Source organism: Scyliorhinus canicula, chromosome 1 (assembly GCF_902713615.1).
Source record: "Scyliorhinus canicula chromosome 1, sScyCan1.1, whole genome shotgun sequence".
NCBI lineage: Eukaryota > Metazoa > Chordata > Chondrichthyes > Carcharhiniformes > Scyliorhinidae > Scyliorhinus > Scyliorhinus canicula.
Window position 1 is genome coordinate 102,004,089 of NC_052146.1, and position 25,766 is coordinate 102,029,854.

General features: G+C 49.2%; 1 protein-coding gene across 1 annotated transcript in view; it reads right to left on the bottom strand.

Moving 5' to 3' along the window:
• Positions 1-2,324: 2,324 nt before the first annotated feature.
• LOC119975744 (eyes absent homolog 3-like) overlaps positions 2,325-25,766 on the bottom strand; it is a 170,251-nt gene continuing 146,809 nt past the window's right edge. The window contains exon 19 of the mRNA XM_038815946.1: positions 2,325-2,541. Coding sequence (XP_038671874.1) covers positions 2,461-2,541 — 81 coding nt within the window. The 3' untranslated portion in view covers positions 2,325-2,460. The remainder of the gene's footprint in view (positions 2,542-25,766) is intronic.

Below are 25,766 nucleotides of genomic sequence, written 5' to 3' on the forward strand. Positions count from 1 at the left end.
TGGGTGGCTAATATAGCCATGGTGAGGAGGTGGCTGGTGTGGAGGGGGGGGGGGGGGGGGGGGGGGGAGTCGGCTTGGGTGCGTATGGAGGCGGTTTCTTGTAAGGGCAGAGCACACTCGGTATCATGACATTTGGTCAATAAAAAACTTTATACTCCTGCCATGTGGGAGCAGAGGGGGCATCGGTCTGGTCCCCAATCTGCGATAATCACCGGTTTGCCCCGGGGACGATGGATGGGGGGGTTCCGAATTTGGCGGAGAGCAGGGATTGAGAGGATGGGGACTTGTTTATAGAAGGGAGCTTTCCGAGTATGAGGGCGCTGGAGGAGATGTTTACACTGGCGGGGGGAGATTAATTTCGATATCTGCAGTTGCGGGATTTTCTGCGGAGGCAGGTACCAACTTCCCACTCCTGCTGCTAAGGGGGAGTCAGGATAGGGTGGTTTCCAGAGGATGGATAGGAGAGGGGCGCATTTCAGACATATATAAAGAGCTTATGGGATCGGAGGAGACACAGACGCAGACCAAGGAGCTGAAGCAAAAGTGGGAGGGGGAGCTGGGGGGAGAGATAGAGGAGGCCCTTTGGACGGACACGTTGAGTAGGGTCAACACAACCGCAAAACATGTGCCAGGCTCAGCCTGATCCAATTCAAGGTTGTTCATCGGGCTCACATGACAGTGGCCCGGATGAGCAGATTCTTCGGGGTGGAGGACAGGTGTGCGAAATGTGCGGGGCGAGGGGGGGGGGGGGGGGGGGGGGGGGCAGCGAACCATGTCCACATGTTTTGAGCATGTCCAAAGCTGAGGGGATTTTGGCAGGGGTTTGCCGATGTCATGTCCAAAGTATTAAATACAAGGGTATCCAGGAGGAAAAAGAGGCAGATGTTCTGGCCTTTGCTTCCTTGGTACCCCGGAGGCGGATATTACTAGCATGGAAGGACTCAAAGCCCCCGAAATCGGAGACCTGGCTATCGGACATGGCTGGCTTCCTCTGCCTGGAGAAAATTAAGTTCGCCTTGAGAGGGTCACTGTTAGGGTTCGCCCGGAGGTGGCAACTGTTCGTCGACTTCTTCGCAGAGAATTAATCAGCAGCAGAAGGGAGGGTGGTGGGGTTAGGCTAGCGTAGATTAGGGGGGTAAGTAATGGTGGGAGAGGGAGGTGGTATTTGCATTATGTTAATATTTTCCTTTTTATGTACATTGTTATTATTATTATTGTTGCTGTTACAATGCCAAAGAAATACCTCAATAAAATGTTTATTAAAAAAAAACTTAATTTGGAATTCACAGCGTGGAATAAGTTTGCAAATATTTTAAACAAACAGCAGCAGGCACAATCAACTGTAGTTTTCTATATCTTTTTATTCATTCAGAGATGAATTAATACACATTATTACCAGCATCTCAAATATCCAAACTGCACCAACCAGATATTTTTCATGGGGCGCTTCGACTATGAAAAGAGTTTATAGCAAAGTCCACTTGCAATATCGTAAAAAGAACAATCCGAGAGGAACTGCTAACCACAGGAAATCACTAAAATCGTGATTCTATCGCTGACAAAAGAAATAGAAAGAAGCAACTTAACGTCTGAGGGACAGAGGAAGAGAAAGACTATGTCACATTAAGATCAGCATATCATCTCCCTCCTCTACGACCATCAAGTAGTGTTGAACTGAAACGGTTCACACTGCTGCGTTTGGTGCTCAATCTGGTGCTGAGTGGCACTGGGAACATTCAGAATTGGCGTACAAGCAGAGAAAGATGCTTATTAAAAAGTACACAAAATTACACTTAAAAAGACCCCCAGCTGAAATGAAGATCTGTTGAAAACAAAACAAAAATAGATAAAACTACTCCTTTATACTTCTTGTCAAATAAATTTCCAATGCATTTCTGCAGCCGAGCTTCCCAGTAATTAAACACTGGGGTTGGTCTGTAGATAATGCTGAAGTATGGATATTCAGGAACATTTATACAGCAAAAGTTTCCAAAGAATATTTTGCACAAAGCCTCAAATATTAATGCCAGCAGATGTTTCAGTGCATTTAACATGGAGCAGACACTTGCTCGACAGGATCTTCTCCTTTAGACATCCACTTCAAAATTTTGAAGTATATGAATAGAATTGTTTTTAAAAGGCTGATAACGTAACCTAGAGTTTCTGCAGAGTGTGTGTATTGGCATGTGTCTGTTTTTTTAAGTTAACAAGCTGATCGTTCACATAGTTCGACTGGCAACAGTCCTAACTGGTTTGTCTTGGGTTAAAGAAGAATCACTATGAACAAAATTCACTATGAACAAAATCTGGTGCTGAGTGGCACTGGGAACATTCAGAATTGGCGTACAAGCAGAGAAAGATGTTTATTAAAAAATACACAAAGTTACACTTAAAAAGACCGTCAAACAGGGTGCAAGGCATCTGTTGCAGTTGCTCAGCTTCTTGTTCCTTCCCAGTTGCTCACAGGTAGTCCAGTTCCAGAGCTTGATACAATGACACCAGATCACCATTATTCGATATTCTCCAAAATGGCATATTGTGCTAGAATTAAGGGTATATATATATATAATTAAGCACAAGAGAGAGATAAAAATTGCAAGACAATTATATTAAACTTTTTGGAGAAAAGATTACAAATGGAAAAGGGGTACTTTATGTGAAAAGTCCTTTTGAAAACTTTTCATTTTGCCAATGTAAATCTGAAAATTTGTATTTGTACTTTGCATTGCTAAACTAAGTCCAGCAGCTGGCAGTCAACAGTCAGACACAATGGTTAACATGTCTTGAAGAAGCATTACATTTTAATCTGTAAAATTATTCATTAGGCTTATAAATCTGGTCTATTGCATTCGCTGCTCCCAGTGTGATCTACTCTACATTGGAGAGACTAAACGCAGACTGGTCACCACTTTACAGAATACCATTGGTCTGTCCACAAGCAGGACCCAGGCCTTCCTGTCACTTGCGACTTCAACTCACCATCCTGCTTTCATGACCACATGACTGTCATTAGCCTGCTACAACATTCCAGTAAACCTAACGCAGACTGGAGGAACCTCCCCTCCGATTAGACATATTACAGTCTTCCAGACATACATTGAGTTAAATAACTTCAGACTGTGAAGTCTCTCCCCACCCCATTTTTTTCCTATCAATTATTTTTAATTTCTTCCATCAATCATTTTCCCCTCACTATTGTCTCCCCTCCCCTCACCCTACCAGGGACACCTGTTCCCTTTTCCAAGTTGTCCTTTGACACACTGCTTACCGTTGTTCTGACATTAACACATTCTGATCTCTTAATGTGCCACGATCAGCAGCCTCCTTAGCCACGATCCTCACCATTTACATTCATTTTGTCCTTTGTCCACATTATCTTTGTCAAACTCCAACTATTGCTGACCCTCTATCCAGCCCCACTGCTCCACGCACCCTTCCCCCAACAATATAAACCTCATACTATCTCCAGTTCTCTCTAGCTTTGACAGAGTCATCCAGACTCTAAGCTTCATCTCCATTCTCTCCACAGGTGCTGTCCGATCTGCTGAGATCGTCCAGCATTTTCTGATTTTGCTTCAGAAAATTAGATGTGACTGTATGAACTTTGCCATGGCCAACAATTTCACATAATAATAATAACCTTTAATCGATATAATAATAATAATCTTTATTAGCTTCACAAGTAGGCTTACATTAACACTGCAATTAAGTTACTGTGAAAACCCCTAGTCGCCACACTCCGGCGCCTGTTCGGGTACATAGAGGGAGAACTTAGAATGTCCAAATTACCCAACAGCACATCTTTCGGATCTTGTGGGAGGAAACTGGACCACCCGGAGGAAAGCCGGAGAGAACGTGCAAAATCTGCACAGACAGTGGTCCAAGCAGGAATTGAACCTGGGACCCTAGAGCTATTAAGCACCAGTTCTAACCACTGTGCTACTGTGCTGCCATAGTATAGTCTTTTAAAGACAATCCAAAAGAATTAACCCAACAAGACTAATTTGTCAATGGTTGTGCATCAGTTGTAGCATGATGTTAATAAGATGCACACCACATACACATGATGTTAATAAGATGTACACCACATATATTGAGAAAATCAAGGATAAAGTGAATTTTTATTTCAATAATCATTACTGATCATGACTGTTGAAAATAAAGATGGAAGCCTATGGTAAACCACTGTTAGTATATTATATGTATTATGGTAAACTGTTACTGTACTACATGTATTGTGGTAAACCAGTGCCTGATGGTTCCTCCTCCCCTCAGGCTCGGTATAAAGGTGGCTGTACTCCGGTCCTGCCCCAGTTCAGGATCAGAGGGCAGGAGGCTTTCTGTTTAGCTTATTAGAGCCTCAGTTTCGTTCACTACTCGTCTTGTGATTAATTGATGGCACATCAATTTAATAACCTAAACTTTTAAGATGAATTCATCACTCAAGCCTGATCGCCTGGAGCTGGATCCACAAACAGCCGACGCCACTACGACATTCGAGCACTGGCTAAGCTGCTTCGAAGCTTACCTCGGATCCTCCACCAAAGACGTCACCGACCTCCAAAAGCAGCAAATACTCAACGCACGAGTGAGCCTTCTTATCAGAGACGCCCCCTCGTATACGGAGGCGATAATGCTGCTGAAGGGGCAGTACGCAAAGTCAGTAAACGAGGTGTATGCTGGGCACCTCCTTGCCACAAGACGACAACGCCCCGGAGAATCACAAACCGAATTCCTGCGTGCCTTGTGGAAACTCGGCCGGAACTGTGCTTGCCAGGCGGTATTGGCTGTCCAACACACGGAGCTGCAGATCAGGGACGCCTATGTCGCGGGTATTAAATCCAATTACATCCACTTGCTAGAAGGGGGTACGTTCGGCCTACCAGAGATAGTGCAGCTCTCAAACCCGCTGGAAGTGGCTTTCCAGAAAATGGAGGCCTACACCTCTGACCACGCGACACCCTCATGGACCTCGTGGGCGCCGCCATCATCCAACTTGAGTGTGGTGCAAGCCTGTGCCACGCAGCAGCCCGCCAATGCTGGAAGCCCGAAATGCTACTTTTGTGGCCAGGGTAAGCATCCCGGACAATGCTGCCCTGCATGGAACACGATCTGCAACAGGAGGAAGGGCCACTTTGCCAGGCCCGACCTGTCCCTAAAGTTCCTAGGATCAGCAGCGCTGCCTGTTGCCTGTCAGGGCCGCCTCCAGCTGCCGCACCACCCGCCATGTGCGACCCGTGGGCACCACCATCTTCGCTGCCACCCGCCATGTGCGACCTTGGGGGCCACCATCTTCGCCGCCATCTTTGATTTTGCCCGCCACGCGAGACCCATGGGGGCCGCCAACTTTGATGCCGCCTTCAATGCCACACGCCACGCGCGACCCATGGGGACCGCCATCTTGGGACCACTCCGCCGCCTCCCAGGGGTCCTGTTTGCCCAGTCGTACGCTGGTCACCGCTACCTCCGACTGGCCTACCCATCACCTTCCGAAGCTCGCCTCCATCACGCTCGACCAGTCCCAGCCTCATCACCTCACAAAATCCACGATGACCGTCTGGATCAACGGGCACAAGACAGCCTGCCTCGTCGACTCCGAGAGCACAGACAACTTTTTCCACCCAGATACTGTTGCACGTTTTACTTGAGTGTATTACGCGTTTATTGGAGTGTATTAACTCCAATTCGGCCTCCGTTTAAAGGCCGTGTGCTTAACACTGCTACATCTCTGTGTGTGTATTTTCAGCTCGGAGTCGCCAGGTGCCGTATATAGACACCTCACAAGTATTTCAAGGTCAGGTTCAAAGTAATAAAACTATACACCGATTAGTAAGTTCCAACGATCAATATTTATTATACAAATATAATAAATACGCATGCACACGCTAAAGACTAATACCTATTTCTACTATTAAACGACTAAATACTTATCTAAGTAGGAACCAGCAAGGTCAGGGGACAAGGCCTTTGTTCCTTTCTGGGCTGCACCTTCTGTTCGTTACTAGTCGATTAATGTATAGGCAATGCTGGGTTCACGTAGCTAGCGTCGTTTTGGCACTTACTGAACGATGGCTGGTGCTCAACGGCTGGTGATGGAAGACAGGATCAACGGCTGGAGTCGGAGTCAGGATACAACAGCAGATCTGGGCCGGAGTCAACAGCGGAGCCGGAGCAAAACAGCAGTCCAAGCCGGAGCACAAAACAGACAGAACCATGTGCGGGGTCTACCTTTATAGGTCCCCCAATGTCCGTGCCTTTTCGGGGCGGGCCTTTACCTGCCATGTATCGATTGGATCATTTCCCAATCGATGTCTTACAAATCCCCCGATCTGAGGGTCTCTTCTCGATGGGTGGGGCGGTCTCTAGGGTCTTTTGTGATGGATACTTCTGGTGCCGTTTCGTCTGGGCGTCCACTCAAAGTACCCATTCAAACCCAAATGTTGCTATTGTGTGTGCCCAGATCTGGATTGCCTCATTACTATGCAAAGCGTTTTGCTATTTACACCTTTGGTTGAGATCTTCCACCTGGCCATAAACCAGTTTTGCTACGTGCAGAATGCTAATTAGCCTTTGCAGACTGCTTGTCCTGGCTAAACTGTTTTCTCCCTACAGTCTTAGCAGTTCTCCATTTTGTTAGCCCAGTGTCCATCTTAGGTGGCTACAATACGGTAAGGCGCTGCTCCCTCCCAATTTTACCCGTGACACAGAAAATCTGCCTGGCTTCCGGATCACATTCCATAGAAATCCGGGGGTACTGTGTCGCGATCCTTTCGGTACAAGGCATAGAGTACACTAACTTTAAGCTCTACGTCCTCCCCCATCTCTGCGCTGCCCTATTACTGGGGCTCGACTTTCAGTGCCACCTCCAAAGCCTTACCTTAAAGCTCAGTGGACCCCTGCCCCCCCTCCCCCCCCCCTCACCGTCTGTAGCCTCGCGACCCTTAAGGTCGCCCCACCCTCGCTCTTCGCTAACCTCGCCCCGGACTGTAAGCCCATCGCCACTAGGCACAGACGATACAGTGCCCGGGACAGGGCCTTTATCAGGTCGGAGGTCCTACTAGAGGGGATCATTAAGACTAGTACCAGCCCCTGGAGAGCCCAAGTGGTGGTCGTCAAGACTGGGGAGAAGCACTGGATGGTCACCGACTTCAATCAGACGATCAAACGATACACGCAGCTCAATGCATATCCCCTCACCCGCATATTTGACATGGTCAATCAGATTGCGCAGTATTGAGTCTTCTCCACAGTTGACTTGAAGCCCGCGTACCACCAGCTCCCTATCCACCCGGAGGACCCCCAATACACTGCCTTTGAGGCAGATGGCTGCCTTGACCACTTCCTCAGGGTCCCCTTTGGCGTCACCAATGGGGTCTCGGTCTTCCAGAGAGAAATGGACCGAATGGTTAACCAGTACGGGCTGCGGGCCACGTTCCCGTACCTAGATAATGTCACCATCTGCGGCCATGACCAGCAGTACCATGACGCAAACCTCCAGCATTTCCTCCACACCTCTAAGCTCCTTAACCTCACCTACAATAATGCGTTTTCCGCACAACCCGCCTATCCATCCTTGGCTACGTTGTGGGAAACCGAGTCCTAGGGCCCGGCGCCGACCGCATGTGCTCCCTCCTGGAACTTCCCCTTCCCCACTGCACCAAGGCCCTGATGAGATGCCTGGGGTTCTTCTCTTATTATGCCCAGTGGGTCCCCAATTATGCGGCAAGGCCCGTCCACTCATTAAATCCACTGTTTTTCCCCTGACGGCTGAAGCCTGCCTGGCCTTCAACCGCATCAAGGCAGATATTGCCAAAGCCGCGATGCATGCTGTGGATGAGTCCATTCTGTTCCAGGTGGAGAGCGATGCATCGGACTTTGCCATGACCGTTAAACTCAACCAGGCGGGCAGGCCCGTGGCTTTCTTCTCCCGTCCCCTCCGTGCCTCTGAAGTTCGACACTCCTCCGTCGAAAAGGAAGCCCAAGCCATTGTAGAAGCTGTGCGACATTGGAGGCATTACCTGGCCGGCAGGCGATTCACTCTCCTCACTGACCAACGGTCGGTTGCCTTCATATTTAACAATGCACAGCGGGGCAAAATCAAGAATGACAAGATTCTGAGGTGGAGGCGCAAACTCTCCACCTACAACTACGATATCTTGTACCAACCTGGGAAGCTCAATGAGCCCCCAGATGCCCTATCCCGAGGTACATGTGCCAGCGCACAAGTAGACTGTCTCCGGGCTCTCCACAATGACCTCTGTCACCGGGGGTCACCCGTTTTTTCATTTTGTCAAGGCTCGCAACCTGCCTTATTCCATCGAGGAGGTCAGGACCATTACCAGGGACTGCCAGGTCTGCGTGGAGTGAAAACCACACTTCTATCGGCCAGACAGAGCGCATCTGGTAAAGGCCTCCCGTCCCTTTGAGCGCCTCAGCATCGACTTCAAAGGGCCCCTCCCCTCCACCGACCGTAACGTGTACTTCCTCAACGTTGTTGACGAGTACTCACGATTCCCCTTTGCCATCCCATGCCCTGACATGACCTCTGCCACCGTCATCAAGGCCCTGCACAGTCCCTTCACCTTGTTCGGGTTCCCCACCTACATCCATAGCGATCGGGATTCCTCCTTCATGAGCGACGAGTTACGTCAGTTCCTGCTCAGCAAGGGCATCGCCTCAAGCAGGACAACCAGCTACAACCCCTGGGGCAACGGACAGGTGGAGAGGGAAAACGCGATGGTCTGGAAGGCTGTCCTTCTGGCCCTACGGTCTAGAGGTCTCCCAGTCTCCCGCTGGCAGGAGGTCCTTCCTGATGCGCTCCACTCCATCAGGTGGCTCCTGTGCACTGCCACCAATGAGACCCCCCACGAACATATGTTTGCCTTCCCTAGGAAGTCCACCTCCGGAGTCTTGCTCCCGTCCTGGCTGACAGTCCCAGGGCCTGTCCTCCTCCGGAAGCATGCGAGTCGTCATAAATCGGATCCCCCTCGTCGAGAAGGTCCTGCTCCTCCATGCCAACCCACAATATGCCTACGTGGCACACCATGACGGGCGACAGGACATAGTCTCCCACTGGGATTTGGCACCTGCAGGTTCCCCAGTGACCATCACCACCACCCCCGACCCTACATCCTCTACCTCCACCACTACCCGGCTACTTCAAGATTTGGCACCCGCAGGCCCACCGGCGACCATCACCACCACCCCTGCCCCTGCCCCCCCCCCCCCCCTCCCTCCACCGACGCAACAACTGGGTGGAGAAGACGACAACACGCTCCCGGATGCGCAGGTCTCGACACCAGTGCCCACAACACAGCCGGGACTGAGGCGATCACGGCGGAAGATCAAGGCCCCCGACAGACTTGTCCTTTCAGTCCAACTTCACCCCCACTGGACTCTTTTTTTTAACAGGGGGTGAATGCGGTAAACCACTTGATGCACGATCAATTGGACAGACGAGAGTTGAATACAACTGAGGCTTTATTACTCTAAGATGTGTGGCCAACCACAGCAGCTGACAAAATGGCTACTCTACGGAGGACACGCATATTTATACTCCGCCTATTGGGCGGAGCCAGCAGGTAGGGACTACTGCTGTACCTGTAGTACAGAGTTTTATTATACATATCCTAATATATGTATAACAGTGGTTTACCACATTCACCCCGTTAAAATTGAGTCTGGCGGGGGTGGTGGAGAACTATATACAGCAAGTTTCAGTCTAATTTACAGCATTGAAAAACAATGGGCGGAATTCTCCGCTGGTGGCCAAAATCGTGAAGGCCGTCGTGAACTCGGCCGAGGTTCACGACGGCCTCGGGGCCCGCTCCCCGCACCTAATTCACCCCCACCCGGGGGGGCTAGGAGCGGGCCTCCGTTTGTGAGGTCATCCGCGCATGCGCGGGTTGCCGGTTCCAACCCACGCATGCGCGGATGACTTCATTGCGCAGACGGCGCGAACCGCGCATGCGCGGTGGCCGTCTTTCTCCTCAGCCGCCCGGCAAGACGTGGTGGCTTGACTTTGCCAGGCGGCGGAGGGGAAAGAGTGCGTCCGTTTTGGACGCTGGCCTGACAATCGGTGGGCACCGATCGTGGGCCTGTCCCCTCCCGAGCACAGTCGTGGTGCTCCCATGCCAATCGGGCCCCTAGATGCCCCAAACGGACATCTGGTGCCCGTTTCACGAATGCAGCAACCAGATGTGGTTGCTGCCGTGGTGAAACGGGCGTGAAGGGCCGGCCGCTCGGCCCATCGGCCTCGGAGAATCGCCGTTCGCCGTAAAAAACGGCGAGCGACGATTTTTCCAAACCGGGGGGGTGGGGGGGGGGGGGGGGGGGGGGGAGAATCCCGGGGGGCAACAGGGGGGACGCAAAAAATGTCGGGTGGCCCTCCCGCGATTCTCCCACGCCGCGTGGGGAGCGGAGAATTCCGCCCAATGTTTCTTTTGAAGTCCAGTGGTTTGACAGTCCTGAACCAGTTATAGATTTAGTCGGTCCGGGGCCTTGATGTGTCGCTGAGAGTGACGTAGTGGTGGCGGCGATTCTGATGTTGGTCTGGTCCTCGGTGACTCCGGGAACGTGCCGGAATCCTCTTAATCCTCGGGCGTGGGCAGGGGGAGGATGGATGGTCCTGGGGGGGTTGCTGCTGGGAGTGCCGGGGGAGGGGGTGGTGGAGCCGGGCCAGAGGTGTGTGTGTGTGTGAAACCTGCTAGTGCCAGGTCCCTGAGGGAGACAGTATCCTGGCGGCCTTCGGGGTACACTACGTAGGCATACTGGGGGTTTCCATGAGCAACTGCACCCTTCCACTAACGGGTCCGCCTTGTGGAGTCAGACGTGCCTATGGAGGAGTACGGGTCCTGGAGCTGCGAGCCAAGTCGGGAGCGACACCCCAGATGTGGACTTCCTGGGGAAGGCAAAGAGACGTTCATGGGGTGTGTCATTAGTGGCAGTGCACAGTAGTGACCGAATGGAGGGCAGTGCATCGGGGAGGACCTCCTGCCAGTGGGAGGGCGGGAGATTCCTGGACCATAGGGCCAGTTGGACGGCCCTCCAGACCGTCCCATTCTCCCTCTCTACCTGCCCGTTTCCCCGGGGATTATAGCTGGTCGTCCTGCTGGAGGCGATACCCCTACTGAGCAGGAACTGACGCAGCTCATCACTCATGAATGAGGATCCCCTGTCACTGTGGATGTAGGCGGGGAAACCGAACAGAGCGAAGATTGTGTTTAGGGGTTTGATGACGGTGGCAGACGTCATATCGGGGCATGGGATGGCGAAGGGGAATCTGGAGTACTCATTGACCACACTGAGGAAATACGTGTTATGGTCGGTGGAGGGGAGGGGCCCTTTGAAATCCACGCTGAGGCATTCAAAGGGGCAGCAGGCCTTCACCAGGCGCGCTCGGTCCGGCTGGTAGAAGTGCGGTTTGCACTCCGCACAGACCTGGCAGGCCCTGGAGATTGTCCGTACTTCCTCGACGGAGTAGGGCAGATTGCGAGCCTTTATGAAATGGTACAACCGTGTGACTCCCGGGTGACAAAGCTTGTCGTGCAGGGTCCGGAGTCGGTCTACTTGTGCACTGGCATATGTACCTCGGGATCGGGCGTCTGGGGGCTCGTTGAGCTTGCCGGGGCGATACATAATCTCGTAATCGTAGGTGGAGAGCTCGATCCTCCACCTCAAGATTTTATCATTTTTGATCTTGCCCCGCTGTGTGTTATTAAACATGAAGGCTACCGACCATTGGTCAGTGAGGAGAGTGAATCTCCTGCTGGCCAGGTAATGCCCCCAATGCCTCACAGCTTCAATGATAGCTTGGGCCTCTTTTTCGACGGAGGAGTGCCGAATTTCGGAGGCATGAAGGGTGCGGGGAAAGAATGCCTGCCTGATTGAGCGTGGCGGCTTGGGCAATGTCTGATGCATCGTTCTCCACTTGAAAGGGCATTGCGGCCTTAGCGATATCGGCTCTAATACGGTCGAAGGCATGTTGAGGCTCGGCCGTCAGGGGAAAATGAGTGGACTGGATGAGTGGGCGGGCCTTGTCTGCATAATTTGGGACCCACTGAGCGTAGTATGAAAAGAACCCCAGGCAGCATTTGAGGGCCTTGGGGCAGTGGGGAAGGGGAGCTCCATGAGGGGGCGCATGCGGTCGGGATCGGTCCCAGAACTCCGTTCTTGACTGCATAGCCGAGGATGGCTAAACGGTTCATGCTGAATACGCACATCTCCTTGTTATAGGTGAGGTTTAGGAGAGTGGCGGTGTGGAGAAATTTTGCAAGGTTGGCATCGTCGTCCTGCTGATCGTGGCCGCAGATGGTGACGTTGTCTAGGTACGGGAAGGTGACCCCCCAATCCGTACCACTCGACCATTCGGTCCATCTCCCTTTGGAAGACCGAGACCCCGTTGGTGAAACCGAAGGGAACCCTGTGGAAGTGGTAGAAGCGACCATCTGCCTCGAAGGCAGGGTATGGGTGGTCCGCCTTCCGGATGGGGTGCTGGTGGTAGGCGGATTTGAGGTCTGCAGTTGAGAAGACCCGGTACTGTGCAATCTGATTGACCATATCAGATATGCGTGGGAGGGGGTATGCGTCGAGCTGCGTGTACCTGTTGATGGTCTGGCTGTAGTCCACGACCTTTCTGTGTTTCTCCCTAGTTTTTACCACTACCACTTGGGCTCTCCAGGGGCTGTTGCTGGCCTCGATGATGCCTTCCCGAAGCAGCCGCTTGACCTCTGACCTGATTAAGGTTCTGTCCTGGGTGCTGTACTGTCTTCTCGGGGTGGTGACGGGTTTGCAATCCGGGGTCAGGTTTGCGAAAAGGGAAGGTGGGTCGACCTTTAGGGTCGCCAGGCCGCACACAGTAAGGGGTGGTAGGGGCCCGCCGAATTTCAAGGTTAGGTTCTGGAGGTTACATTCGAAGTCCAGGCCAAGTAGCAGGGCAGCGCAGAGATTGGGGAGGACGTAGAGGCGGAAGCCGCTGAATTCTACGCCCTGGACAGTGAGCATGACTATGCAGTGCCCCCGGATCGCCACAGAGTGGGATCTGGAGGCCAGGGAGATTCTCTGCTTGGCTGGGTATACCGCGAGGGGGCAGCGCCTTACCGTATCTGGGTGGATGAAGCTTTCAGTGCTTCCGGAGTCCAGCAGGCAAGAGGTCACGTGCCCATCGATCTTAACACTGGTCGAGGCGGTGGCCAGGTTGTGCTGGCGAGGCTGTCGTATATGGCTCTACAGACCGAGGCGAGTCATGGCTGGTCGTCGCTGGTGTCGGACTATGGGGTGCCCGGGGGGCACGGGTCCTGGAACGATGGTGGTGCCCATGTGCCATGGGGAAGACAAGATGGCGGAGCCTGGAGATCTTGGGGTGGACAAAATGGCGGTGCCCACGGGCCACACGTGGCGGGGGTTGAAAAAGATGGCGGCGCCCATGGGCCGCACTTGTTCCGAGGAGTGGAAGATGGCAGCGCCCACTGGACGCGCAAGGTCTGAGGGGGAGAAGATGGTGGCGCCCACTGGCCGCGCGTGGTCTGAGGGGGGAAAGATGGCGGCGCCCACTGGCTGCGCGTGGTCCGGGGAAGACGGCGGTGCCCATTGCGCGTTAACGAGGGGGGTCGGGGTGATAGCGGCGACTGAGCGGGCCTGGCACACTGCGGTGAATTGCCCCTTCTTACCACATGTCTTACAAAGGGCAGCGCGGGCTGGGCAGCGTTGGCGGGGGTGTTTTTGCTGGTTGCAGAAGTAACATCGGGGACACCCAGGGTTAGCTGGCTGGCGCGTGGCACAGGTGCATTGGCTGGGTAAGGCCCCCGCTGGGGCGGCCGTCTGTGGAGTCCACGATGCGTCGGAGGGGTGGGCCGCGCGGCTGTGGGTGTAGGCCTGAATATTACGCGTGGCGGCCGTCATTGATAGCGCTAGATTCTTTATCTCTGCAAGGTCGAGTGTGGCCCCCTCTAAAAGTCGCTGGCGTATGAGGTCTGACCCAATTACTCTAAGATGTGTGGCCTCTCACAGCAGCTGGCAAAATGGCTGCTGTATGGAGGACACACATATTTATGGGCGGAGCCAGTAGGCAGGGACTACCGCTGTACCTGTAGTACAGGGTCTTACCATACATATCCTAATATATGTACAACAGTGGTTTACCACAACACTGTTAGTATATTATATGTATTGTGGTAAACTGTTACTGTACTACACGTATTGTGGTAAACCACAGCCTGATGGCTCCTCCTCCCCTCAGGCTCGGTATAAAGGTGGCTGTGCTCCGGTCCTGCCCCAGTTCGGGATCAGAGGCCAGGGGGCTTTCTGTTTAGCTTATTAAAGCCTCAGTTTCATTCACTACTCGTCTTGGGGCTGGTTTAGCAGGGGCTGGTTTAGCTCACCAGGCTAAATCGCTGGCTTTCAAAGCAGACCAAGCAGGCCAGCAGCACGGTTCGATTCCCGTACCAGCCTCCCCGGACAGGCGCCGGAATGTGGCGACTAGGGGCTTTTCACAGTAACTTCATTGAAGCCTACTCGTGACAATAAGCGATTTTCATTTCATTTCATTCATTCATTTCATTGTGATTAATTGATGGCACATCAAAGCCCAAAAACAATATTCTATACAGTGTATAACAAATGCTATGGAATATAATTTTCCAAATATGGCTCTACAGAAACCGCCCCCACACCCAACCAGTTAATAAGAAATGGTGCAGAGGCAATTTTTGTAATCCACTCAATGTTACTGTCTGGTTTTCAAATATCCACTACAGTATGTACAGAATGTATTGCAAAAATCAGTGAAATCAAGCTACATGCAACAACCTGAAATGAGTGCAGAAAAGTGCATGAATACATGAAAACATGACCGTTAACTTAACTTCACAGCAGCTTTATTCCAATGGGTTTCTTCTGTGGAACGGTATTGTGACCAGATAAACTATTTCAATGTTGTAAATATTAACAAAAGGAAAGTGAAGCAATTATCCCTGAACGATAGAGATGGGCAGGTTTATTTTTTCATACGTAGAATTTGAACCCTTATGACTTAGAGTCAGGAAACATTTCTTTCTCTTGATTAGTTTTGAAAAATTTGCCATTCTTTTTGCTGTTCCTTGTGAGCCCTTGGAGCGTGGAAACTGGTTGCTGCATATACCTGTAATACTTTGAAGCACCATTGAGCCATCCAGAGGTCAGGATACTATATATAAATGCAAATTTGTTCTTTTTCATTCACTGATGGTCAAAAAAAAAAACTAATTTTCAATCTTGTCTTTTTAAAATCAGAACAAGAAACTCTCATCCCACTTTTGAACTAATGTTTCTTTGGTGATGTTGTATCTCGGGGAAAAGAATGTTTTAACCGAAAATATTTTAGTTTGAAGTTCAGTTAGTTAGCATGCATGCAACCTGACAAGAATTCAGCAATTAATAAAAATTAAACGAGGCAGAAAAAGTTTAAGAAAGAAAACTTGGGAAATGAAAACATTGCATTGCAAGAAAAGGTAAATTACAACTGGGGAGAATTGCAATCACTCAAAATGTTGTTAAAGACTTCTGGTAATAATAATAATCTTTTTATTGTCACAAATAGGCTTACATTAACACCACAATGAAGTTACTGTGAAAAGCCCCTAGTCGCCAGATTCCAGCACCTGTTCGGGTACGCAGAGGGAGAATTCAGAATTCTCAGCCGGTGCGGGAATTGAACCCGCGCCGCTGGCCTTGTTCTACATTACAAACCAGCTGTCTAGCCCACTGAGCTAAACCAACCCTATGACAGAGATATGCTGAGCAGATGCACATCAGGTGGCTCTCCTCCAGAACATAGCCAAAAAGGCATTTTTATGCAAATTCAACCCAAAAATCTAACAGCATCACACCCCCAATTGAGAAAGAGAAGGAACAGAGCCACCATGCCAGTGTGAGAGGCTGAAGAGATGGTCGGAGCGGAGGAAAAGGACGCGAGTGATGTGTTGGGTAAGCTGGGTCTATGTGAACTGCGTTTGATGCAGTGTAGAGAGAGACAGTCTTCCAACACTTGATGAGATGCAACACGATTTTATTTAACATCTAGCTATAATACATGCTTAACTGTGGGTTGACACTATGCTGACTTGACTGGAGACCTGAGGCTAGCCTGACCAGACTAACTGACTACCACATGGTGTTTGCACTGGCTGCTGCTCACGAGCTCTGACTGTCTCAGAGGCTGGATCCCGAGAGAATGGGAAAACTGGTGCCCTCTGGCTTTATAGTGGTCGTGTCCTGTCTGGTGATTGGCTGCTGTGTTCTGTGTGTTTACTGGTCATCCTGTGTGTCAATCACTACCTGTCTGTGCCCCATCATATACCTGGATGTATATTATGACAATGAGCAATAGGCTGGCAGCCGGCGGACCCACAAGGCGAGGGAACCTTGGCCATCCCGGAGAGAGGGAGAACGACGACCCGAGCATGAGCCTCCACCCCCGCCCCCAACCCCACATCTGGAGATGGATGGAAGGAATACCTTATGAAGGAACTGGCCACAATGGAGAAAGGCGATAAAGGTGGGAATCCAGGTGGCGGTCAAGGTGGCAGTTATAGAGGTGTTGGTTGCCATGCAAACGGCGATCGATGGACTAGGGAAGTAAGTGGAGGCACAGGGAAAAATGATCCAGGAGCTGGAGAAGGCGTTGATGGACCAGAGGGACAGGATTATTATTCTGGAGGCTGAAATCAAAAGGTTGGTGGTGACCCAGATGAGATTGAAGGGGAAAGTTGAGGACCAGAAGAATAGGTCCCAATGCCAGAACATTCGGATTGCGGGCCTGCCAGAGGGAATCGAGGGCAGAGACCCGACGGGCTATGTGTCTCAAATACTGGGCAACCTAGTTGGGAGGGACAGCTTCCCCAACCCCCCCGGAGATCGACAGAGTGCACTGGTCGCTCCGGCCGAAGCCCAAGGCGGGGGAACAACCGAGGGCAATTACTGCAAAATTGCATCAGTATGAGGATCTTGAGGTGGACGAGACAGACAAAGGTGAGTAGCTGGGAAGGACACAGAATCCGGGCCTATCAAAACTTTGGGGCGGACTTGGCAAAACACAGGGCCAAATTTAACCATGCGAAATAGACCCTAGACAGGAAAGGAGTAAAATTTAGAATGCTGTTCCCAGCCAGACTCTGGGTCACATTCCAGAATAAGGAACATTACTTCGACACCCCAGCGGAGGCAGATGAGCTTGTTCAGTTGAATGGATTGGACAATGGGCAGGCAAGTCAATGCTGAAAGCAAAGCAGAGGAGGAAAGAGGGAAAGAAAGAAATATGATGGACACAATATGTTTACGAGGGCAGCGGCACGCAGGTGAGGCTGAGGCATGGGCAGAGGGAGCAGACAGTCAACGGGCGTGAGACAGGGGTAAGACCAGCCCCGGGTGAGAGACCAACACACTTGCAGGGATAGCAAGGGGGCCGGTAGGGAGGGACCGTCTGGTGGGGGGTGCGTGGAAGTACTGGAATGGTTTGGGCTGGGGGCTAGGTTCACCTTGTGGGTGAAAATCCTGCACAACGCCCCCAAGGCGAGCGTTCAGACCAACACCACCATCTCTGAATACTTCCAGCTGCACAGAGGCACAAGGCAGGGATGCCCATTGTCCCCGCTCTTATTTGCTCTGGAAATCATCCTCTTAGCAATTGTTCTGCAAGACGCAAAAGGTTTGGCAGGGCATCCGAAGAGGAGGCAGAGAGCACAGAGTTTCACTCTATGTGGGTTACAGAATGTGTCATTTGAAACATGGAGGTCTGCCAATATCTGGTCTGGGAGAGTGCAGGGAAAGATCCCACAAGAGGTTGGTGGCAGCTGAAAAGAGCAGAAACTGTGGCCAGCCCTTCTGTCAAAAATGCAGTCAATTTCAGTCTGTCAGAATTGTTATTACAACCTGCAGCAGAAGAAAGGGAAAAAGAAAAAGAGAGTTTGCATAGATTTCTTTGTGCTGTGTTGAAGCACTGTGATGTACTGAATAGAGGGGGAACCATTGGCCTGGTTGTGTCCCACCATGCCCCTTTAAGCCCCGTAGCCCATCCCCTATCAGAGGTCCCGATCTCTCCCGCCAAAAAGCACTAAGCGCGGGCTCCCCTCGCTCCTCCCCCTCCCCCCACGCGCGAGGCAGAAACAGAGAGCAGCAGAACGCGAGGCAAGAACAGCTGACGGCCCAGGGGAGCTCCGCTCCCCTCAAGGAGGTGGAAGGCTCAAAGAAACGGCAGCAAGAATGAGGAGGATGAGAAGGAAGATGTTTGTTGGTGGACTCAGCTGGGAAACAAGTAAGAAAGATTTAAGGGACTGCTTTTCTGGAGGTGGAGAGATTGTAGACTGCTTAATTAAAATGGATCCTGAAAGAGTAGACAGGGTATTGAATGGGGAGCACAAACTTGATGGGAGAGTTATTGATCCCAAGAAAGCTCAGGCTATGAAGGGCAAGGTTGAAATAAAATTGGCCCAATCTAAGGAAATGTACCAGCAGCAGCAACCAGCAGCAATGGGGAGGACAGAACACAGAGAACAGAGAAAACACAGAGAGAGAGAAACAGCAACAAGAGAGAAGGGGAGGAGAACTAAAAGAGAGAGAGAGAGAGAGTCTGAAGGACCCTACAACAAACCAGCAGCAATGGGGAGGACAGAGGACAGAACACAGAGAACAGAGAAAACAGAGAAACAGCAACAGGAGAGAAGGGTAGGAGAACTACAAGAGAGAGAGAGTCTGAAGGTCCCTACAACAACTAGACAGCATCCAAAATCACTAATCTGTTTACCTTTCTGTAAAGAAAGTGTTTGCAACTTATAAAAAAAAGTATAATAATAATAAAATAACAACCTGAAAAAGCGGTTATTAGCTTACTTCACTTCCTTAGCAATGCAGGACCCAGGACATCGATGCTACTAAGGGGTAAGTAGGTAAAATTCTTTGGTGAAGGTATGGGTTATACCGGGGAATAACTTGGAAATATAGTTTGACCTGAATAGCACCCACCGAAGCCTGCATCGGAGTCAGGGAGTGAGAATCCCTGTTCACCATTTGGAATATCGGCCCTTTTTGGTATAGGGGGAATTCTAAGACAGAGTGGTGAATTTACAAAAACATGGCGCCCAACGTGGGGCAGAAGCCCATAATTACGCCCAGCCTGTTTTTTTGCTTTCTCCATGGCATCCAGCATGGAGGCCTAGAATATTAGAAGTTTCTAGGTAAAGCGAGTTTGGAATATTAGAAGTTTCTAGCTGAGCAGAATGGGGGCTAGAGTAGGGGCTAGAATATTAGAAGTTTCTAGTTCCCAAGAAACGGTTGGAATATTAGAAGTTTCTAACCGGCACAAAGGCTAGAATATTAGACGTTTCTGGTCTATGTGTGAGTCAGACTTTACCTGCCGAGTTTAGTCTGGAAAGGATATTCTGTGGATCGAGGGGACTGAAACTCAGGTTGGGTGTGAATCAGCAGACTAGAAGATGCTGACCCTGAGTGAAAGTCTGCAAGACATCTTGGTGACGGCACTAAAAATCTTGCATCCATTACTGGTAAAAGGAGGCCAAAAAATAAATCATCCTTAGAGTAAGGCAGATTGTGCGGAACATTTTCTGGAAAATGGGGACGCCTAGAATTCAGAGACCAATAACCAATCGACCCTTAACTAAAACAGGAAGATAGTGCCTTAGTCAGCCTTGGATAGGGCCCGGAAAGGGTACTTATCCTTAATTTCAGATTGCAACTGAAAGGGACAACCAGGAACAGAACTTGAATTCCGAAAAATGGCAATGAGAATAATCCTCTTGCTCTGAAACATGGTCAAGAGAGTTGAAACAATGAAACAAGAGTAGAAAAGCTTAACAGAGGCAAAAAAAACTCCTGCAGAAGTGAAACTTAACCGCATGGAGGGGTCTCAAAATTTTGTTAAGAATAACTAAAACTCTACAGAATAGAGGTCCAAGATCTCAGTGGATAAATATGTATGTGTGTGTTTAATAAGGATTTGTGAAATCCTACAGAGTAGAGATCCAAGATCTGAGGGGATGAATGGGTGTGTGTATGTCTAATAAGGAATTGTGAATTTCCTTTAATGTTTGTATTTAAAAAAAAATGTTGTATTTTGTCAAGCCGATTTTCACATAAATTGGAAGTTATAAATAGCAGGCAGCAGTCAGCTGCTTTGCAGACTTTGAAATTGCTGCGTTGAAATTGAAACTGCATGGCTCCGCAGGGTCCTAGTGCCTGGCGATCACACAAAGTCATAGGCAGAAATAATGATGTTTAGAATGCTAAATACCTTGAAGAAGGAGCTTTAGAAAATAAAGATATTAAAACCAATTGATAATACAGAGGAAATTTGGGTGAAGCTACCCACTGAGACTGCAGGGAAAATAATCAGTGAAGCTGTAAAATGTAAAGACAAGATTGTTCAGATTCTGGGTACACATACAGTTGAATTAGAGAAGCATGGTATCTGGAGCAAAAGAAATGGTATCACAATTTCTCACTCAGGGGTGCAATGACAGAAAGAGGAGGCTTAACAGGCCTTAATTGTATGATGTACATCAATGATAAGGAAAATAAACCAGTTCAAAAAGAAATGGTGGCAAAAGAAATCCGGAAGTCCTGGAGAGGGCACTTCTGGGATAATCCAAATGAAAATAGAAAGTACAAATTAAAGAATAGGGCCCTCTCCACCCTTGATCTGTTCATTTGATTTTCAGATGGAAAAAATAAATAACGAACCAGTTCACAAGAAGGAAGAGAACTACACTCCAGAGAGGAATCTTTTAGACAGGATTGGAGGGGAAACTAATGATACAATTGGCTACATATTTGAGGGAATTAAATGACAGAACCCGGAGGAAAACTTTACGGGTTAGAAACAAATCAAAATATCAAATTATAACTGGACAGTGAAACCTCCGGTCAGACATCTCTAACTGGACATTAGCTGATGGGTGATCTGCGGTCTCCATGGAGTATGTACTACGCGGTGGAATTATTAAGGGTCTCGGCAGATAGCAACGACTGACGAGGAACCCCAATATGATAAATGACAATAGTTTAAGAATTTTTGATACCACGGCGGGAAAATTGTTACCAATGCAGCAAAACAATATTGCATTGAAGAGCTGTAATCGTTATAAAAAAAAAAAAATTCATGTAAATTGATAGGGACTGTTATATATATATGATAAGGGGGGTATGTGTGTCGTTAAAGAACTTGATCTGCATTTCTAAACTGTGTGAATGTTTTAATAGAGGGGTAGTTTAGTGTGTTTTCTTGATTTAACTATATAGTACATTACAAATAATATTGATGTTGTTTATATGCCATATTTAGTATGTAATAATTATTGTTCCCAAAGCCAAGAAGATTGTTTCGATATTGATATTAAATTTTGTTAACAGTTGAAAATATGTAAAGTTGTAGCACACAGTCTATTTGTATGGTTAGGTAATGAATAATGTGTTAAGATAAGATTTTTTTTTACTATGTATATAACAATAGGGAGAATTTGTTTGAAAAAGAGACGGTTCAATGTGGTTTTGCAAATGCTGTAATGGAAAATATACACTTTGTCAGAAAGATATTCTCTCATGTAAACCAGAGGTTGGCAGACTTACATGATTCACGACAATGTTAGACATTAATGGGGAAGTTAGGAATACAAGCAGAATCAATTGAACATTTTAAATTAATAAAACAAGGGGATCAGTGGGTGGTACATGATATTATAATTACCCCATTCTAATCAGAAATGGAAAACAATTTGGACGACGGAAAAATGGGACACGTAACAGCCAGTGATGGACAAAAGATCTTTTGGTTACTGATGAACTGAGTTGTGTGCTGTTTCTAAGGGACATGAGGAAGCTTATACGGTGCTGCTATCCCAAGGAAGTAAAATGCTTTGGAGGTAGTGGAACACACGGAAAGCTATTGTGTTACCTTCCTGAGCGGCTATGGCTATGGTTCACGGTAATTGGACTGGAACGGAAAACAAGACTCTTACTGACACTGGTCTGTGATATGAATACAAATGACAAAGATCGGGGATGTATGTTAGTATAATTGGATGGGGGGAAAATAAACCAAATTATAGTAATGTTTCAAATATCAAGACGGGGTGTTCTGGAAAATACAGAATGTGTCATTTGAAACATGGAGGTCTGCCAATATCTGGTCTGGGAGAGTGCAGGGAAAGATCCCACAAGAGGTTGGTGGCAGCTGAAAAGAGCAGAAACTGTGGCCAGCTCTTCTGTCAAAAATGCAGTCAATTTCAGTCTGTCAGAATTGTTATTACAACCTGCAGCAGAAGAAAGGGAAAAAGAAAAAGAGAGTTTGCATAGATTTCTTTGTGCTGTGTTGAAGCACTGTGATGTACTGAATAGAGGGGGAACCATTGGCCTGGTTGTGTCCCACCATGCCCCTTTAAGCCCCGTAGCCCATCCCCTATCAGAGGTCCCGATCTCTCCCGCCAAAAAGCACTAAGCGCGGGCTCCCCTTGCTCCTCCCCCTCCCCCCACGCGCAAGGCAGAAACAGAGAGCAGCAGAACGCGAGGCAAGAACAGCTGACGGCCCGGGGGAGCTCCGCTCCCCTCAAGGAGGTGGAAGGCTCAAAGAAACGGCAGCAAGAATGAGGAGGATGAGAAGGAAGATGTTTGTTGGTGGACTCAGCTGGGAAACAAGTAAGAAAGATTTAAGGGACTGCTTTTCTGGAGGTGGAGAGATTGTAGACTGCTTAATTAAAATGGATCCTGAAAGAGTAGACAGGGTATTGAATGGGGAGCACAAACTTGATGGGAGAGTTATTGATCCCAAGAAAGCTCAGGCTATGAAGGGCAAGGTTGAAATAAAATTGGCCCAATCTAAGGAAGTGTACCAGCTACAACAAACCAGCAGCAATGGGGAGGACAGAACACAGAGAACAGAGAAAACAGAGAAACAGCAACAGGAGAGAAGGGGAGGAGAACTAAACGAGAGAGAGAGTCTGAAGGTCCCTACAACAACCAGACAGCATCCAAAATCACTAATCTGTTTACATTTCTGTAAAGAAAGTGTTTGCAACTTATAAAAAAAAAGTATAATAATAATAAAATAACTTAACCTGAAAAAGTGGTTATTAGCTTACTTCACTTCCTTAGCAATGCAGGACCCAGGACATCGATGCTACTAAGGGGTAAGTAGGTAAAATTCTTCGGTGAAGGTATGGGTTATACCGGGGAATAACTTGGAAATATAGTTTGACCTGAATAGCACCCACCGAAGCCTGCATCGGAGTCAGGGAGTGAGAATCCCTGTTCACCATTTGGAATATCGGCCCTTTTTGGTATAGGGGGAATTCTAAGACAGAGTGGTGAATTTACAAAAACAACAGAGTTTCACTCTATGTGGGTGACCTGCTCCTCTACACCTCGAGCTTGCTGAACAGCCTGAAAGTAATCATGCAGCTCCTGGAAGAGTTCAGGGCCTTCTCGGGCTACAAACTCAACCTGGGCAAGAGCGAGGCATTACCGGTGTACCCGAACGGGGGAGGGACAGAGCTGTGGGGTTTACCGTTCAAACTAGCCCAAAGCAAATTCTGCTACCTGGGGATGCAGATAGCCCATGATTGAACACGGATCCACAAATGGAACATGATCTGTTTGGCGGACCTAAAAAGGACCTACTGAGATGGGATGCACGATCAAGATGAACGTGCTGCCGAGGTTCCCCTTCCTGTTCAAATCCATACCGATCTTCATCCCCAAGGCCTTTTTTCAAGGGATAGACAAAGTGATCATGGCATTTGTGTGAGGGGGAAAGAACCCAAGGTTCCCCAAGACTACGCTGCATAGGAGAAGAAATATGGGCGACCTGGCCCTTCCGAACCTGCAATACTACCACTGGGCAGCCACAGCAGAGAGGGTGAGGGGATGGATATGAGAACCGAATATATAATGGGTGAGGCTGTAGGAGTCCTCCTGCAAAGGAACGACCCTCTGGACTCTCGCCACAGCAGTGCTCCTATCCCCCTCGGCCAAATACACATCCTGCCCATTGGTGGTAGCCACATTGAGGACATGGAACCAGATGAAACAATATTTCGGTCCAAACGAGTTGTCCTCCACGGCCCCCATCAGCGGCAACCACAAATTCCCGCCAGCCATGCTAGACGCCACCTTTAAGAAGTGGAGACACGATGGCGGGGGGGGGGGGGGGGGGGGACACGCCAGCAGTCAGGGACCTTTACACGGGGGACAGACTTGAACCCTGGATGAACTAACGGAAGAACTGAAGCTACCGAAAGGTCAGGAACTCCGGCACCCACAAATCAAAAACTTTTTCCACAAGGAGACGACGAGGTACCTAGGGCCCTGAGAGACATTTTACTGGAGGAACTACTGGGCATGGACGGTAGAGAGAAGGGGAACTGTGGAGACATTTATGGACCACTTCTGGAAAGGGCAAAAACACCATTAGACAGGGCTCGACAGAAATAGGAAGACAAACTCGGGACGGAAGTAGGGTGGGGACTCAGGAACGAAGCACTAACTAGAGCCAACTCCACCTCTTTCTGCGCAAGGGTAAGCCTCATGCAGTTGAAAATGGTGCACAGAGCGCACCTGACCAGAACTCGAATGAACAGGTTCTCCCCGGAGGTGGAGGATAAATATGAATGGTACCAGGGAAACCCAGCCAACCACACCCACATGTTCTGGGCCTGCCCCAGACTTGTCAGGTTCTGGACAGCCTTCTTCAAGGTAATGTCCAAGGTTGTGGGAGTGTGGTGGAGTTGTGCCTGAGAGTGGCAGTCTTCAGGCTACCAGAACAGCCAGAGCTACACATGGGGAAGGGGGCCGTTGCCCTGCATTTTGTTTCCTTAATCGCACACTGGAGAATCCTGCTCAGCTGGCGATCAGCAGAACCACCCACAACTGCGGACAGGCTGGCAGACCTGTCGGAATTTCGCCACCTGGAGAAGATCAAGTACACCATCCAAGGGTCTGACGATGGCTTTCACAAAGAGTGGGACCTATCCCTCAGCCTGTACCAAGACCTGTTAAAAACCAATAGTGATTATGAAAAGGGGGGGGGGGGATCGATGAGGGCAGACAAGAGATCACGCTGCAGAGAGGAATGGGAGGGAGGGGGGAGGCAAGGAAGGAACCCATGAGAGTATCAGGGAGAGATGTGGAAAAAGAGTGAGGAGGGGAGGGGGCAGAGAGCCCCCCCCCTTCCCCCCACCCTACCCCGCAGCGAACCCACAAGGATAACAGCAGGAATCACATAAGGAAGGAAAGAAGTATAACAATACAACACCCAGGGCAAAAGGGGGAGCCAGGAAGGAGAAAGGGCCAACAGAAGCGGTGCGTGTAAAATTGCTCATAAGAAGCATCATACTTTGTAAATATTATGTGCTTTTTCTCTGTCAAATTGTCAAACAGTTAAAATTAGAAAATGCCGATAAAAAATATATTTTTTTAAAAGCTGTAGCACACTAAAGACAAAACAAATGATGAAATGCTCAACGATCAAGTTTCAGACTGCATATAGGCAGACCAATGGACCAGATGATTTGCATCATTTCTGAGATCAGGAACGTGCAATCAGGTGGTAATGTTCAGCTTAAGCATGTTGCACATCAGTTGATTGTGGGGGGAGCGGCTAGGGGAGAGAGAGGTCAGATAAAGCAAATTTTGCCAAATGTTAAAATACAGCAAATGAATAACGGTGAAATTTGGACTTTCAGGCAATGTATGTTAAAATGCATTTGGCATTTAAATGAATTTGATCC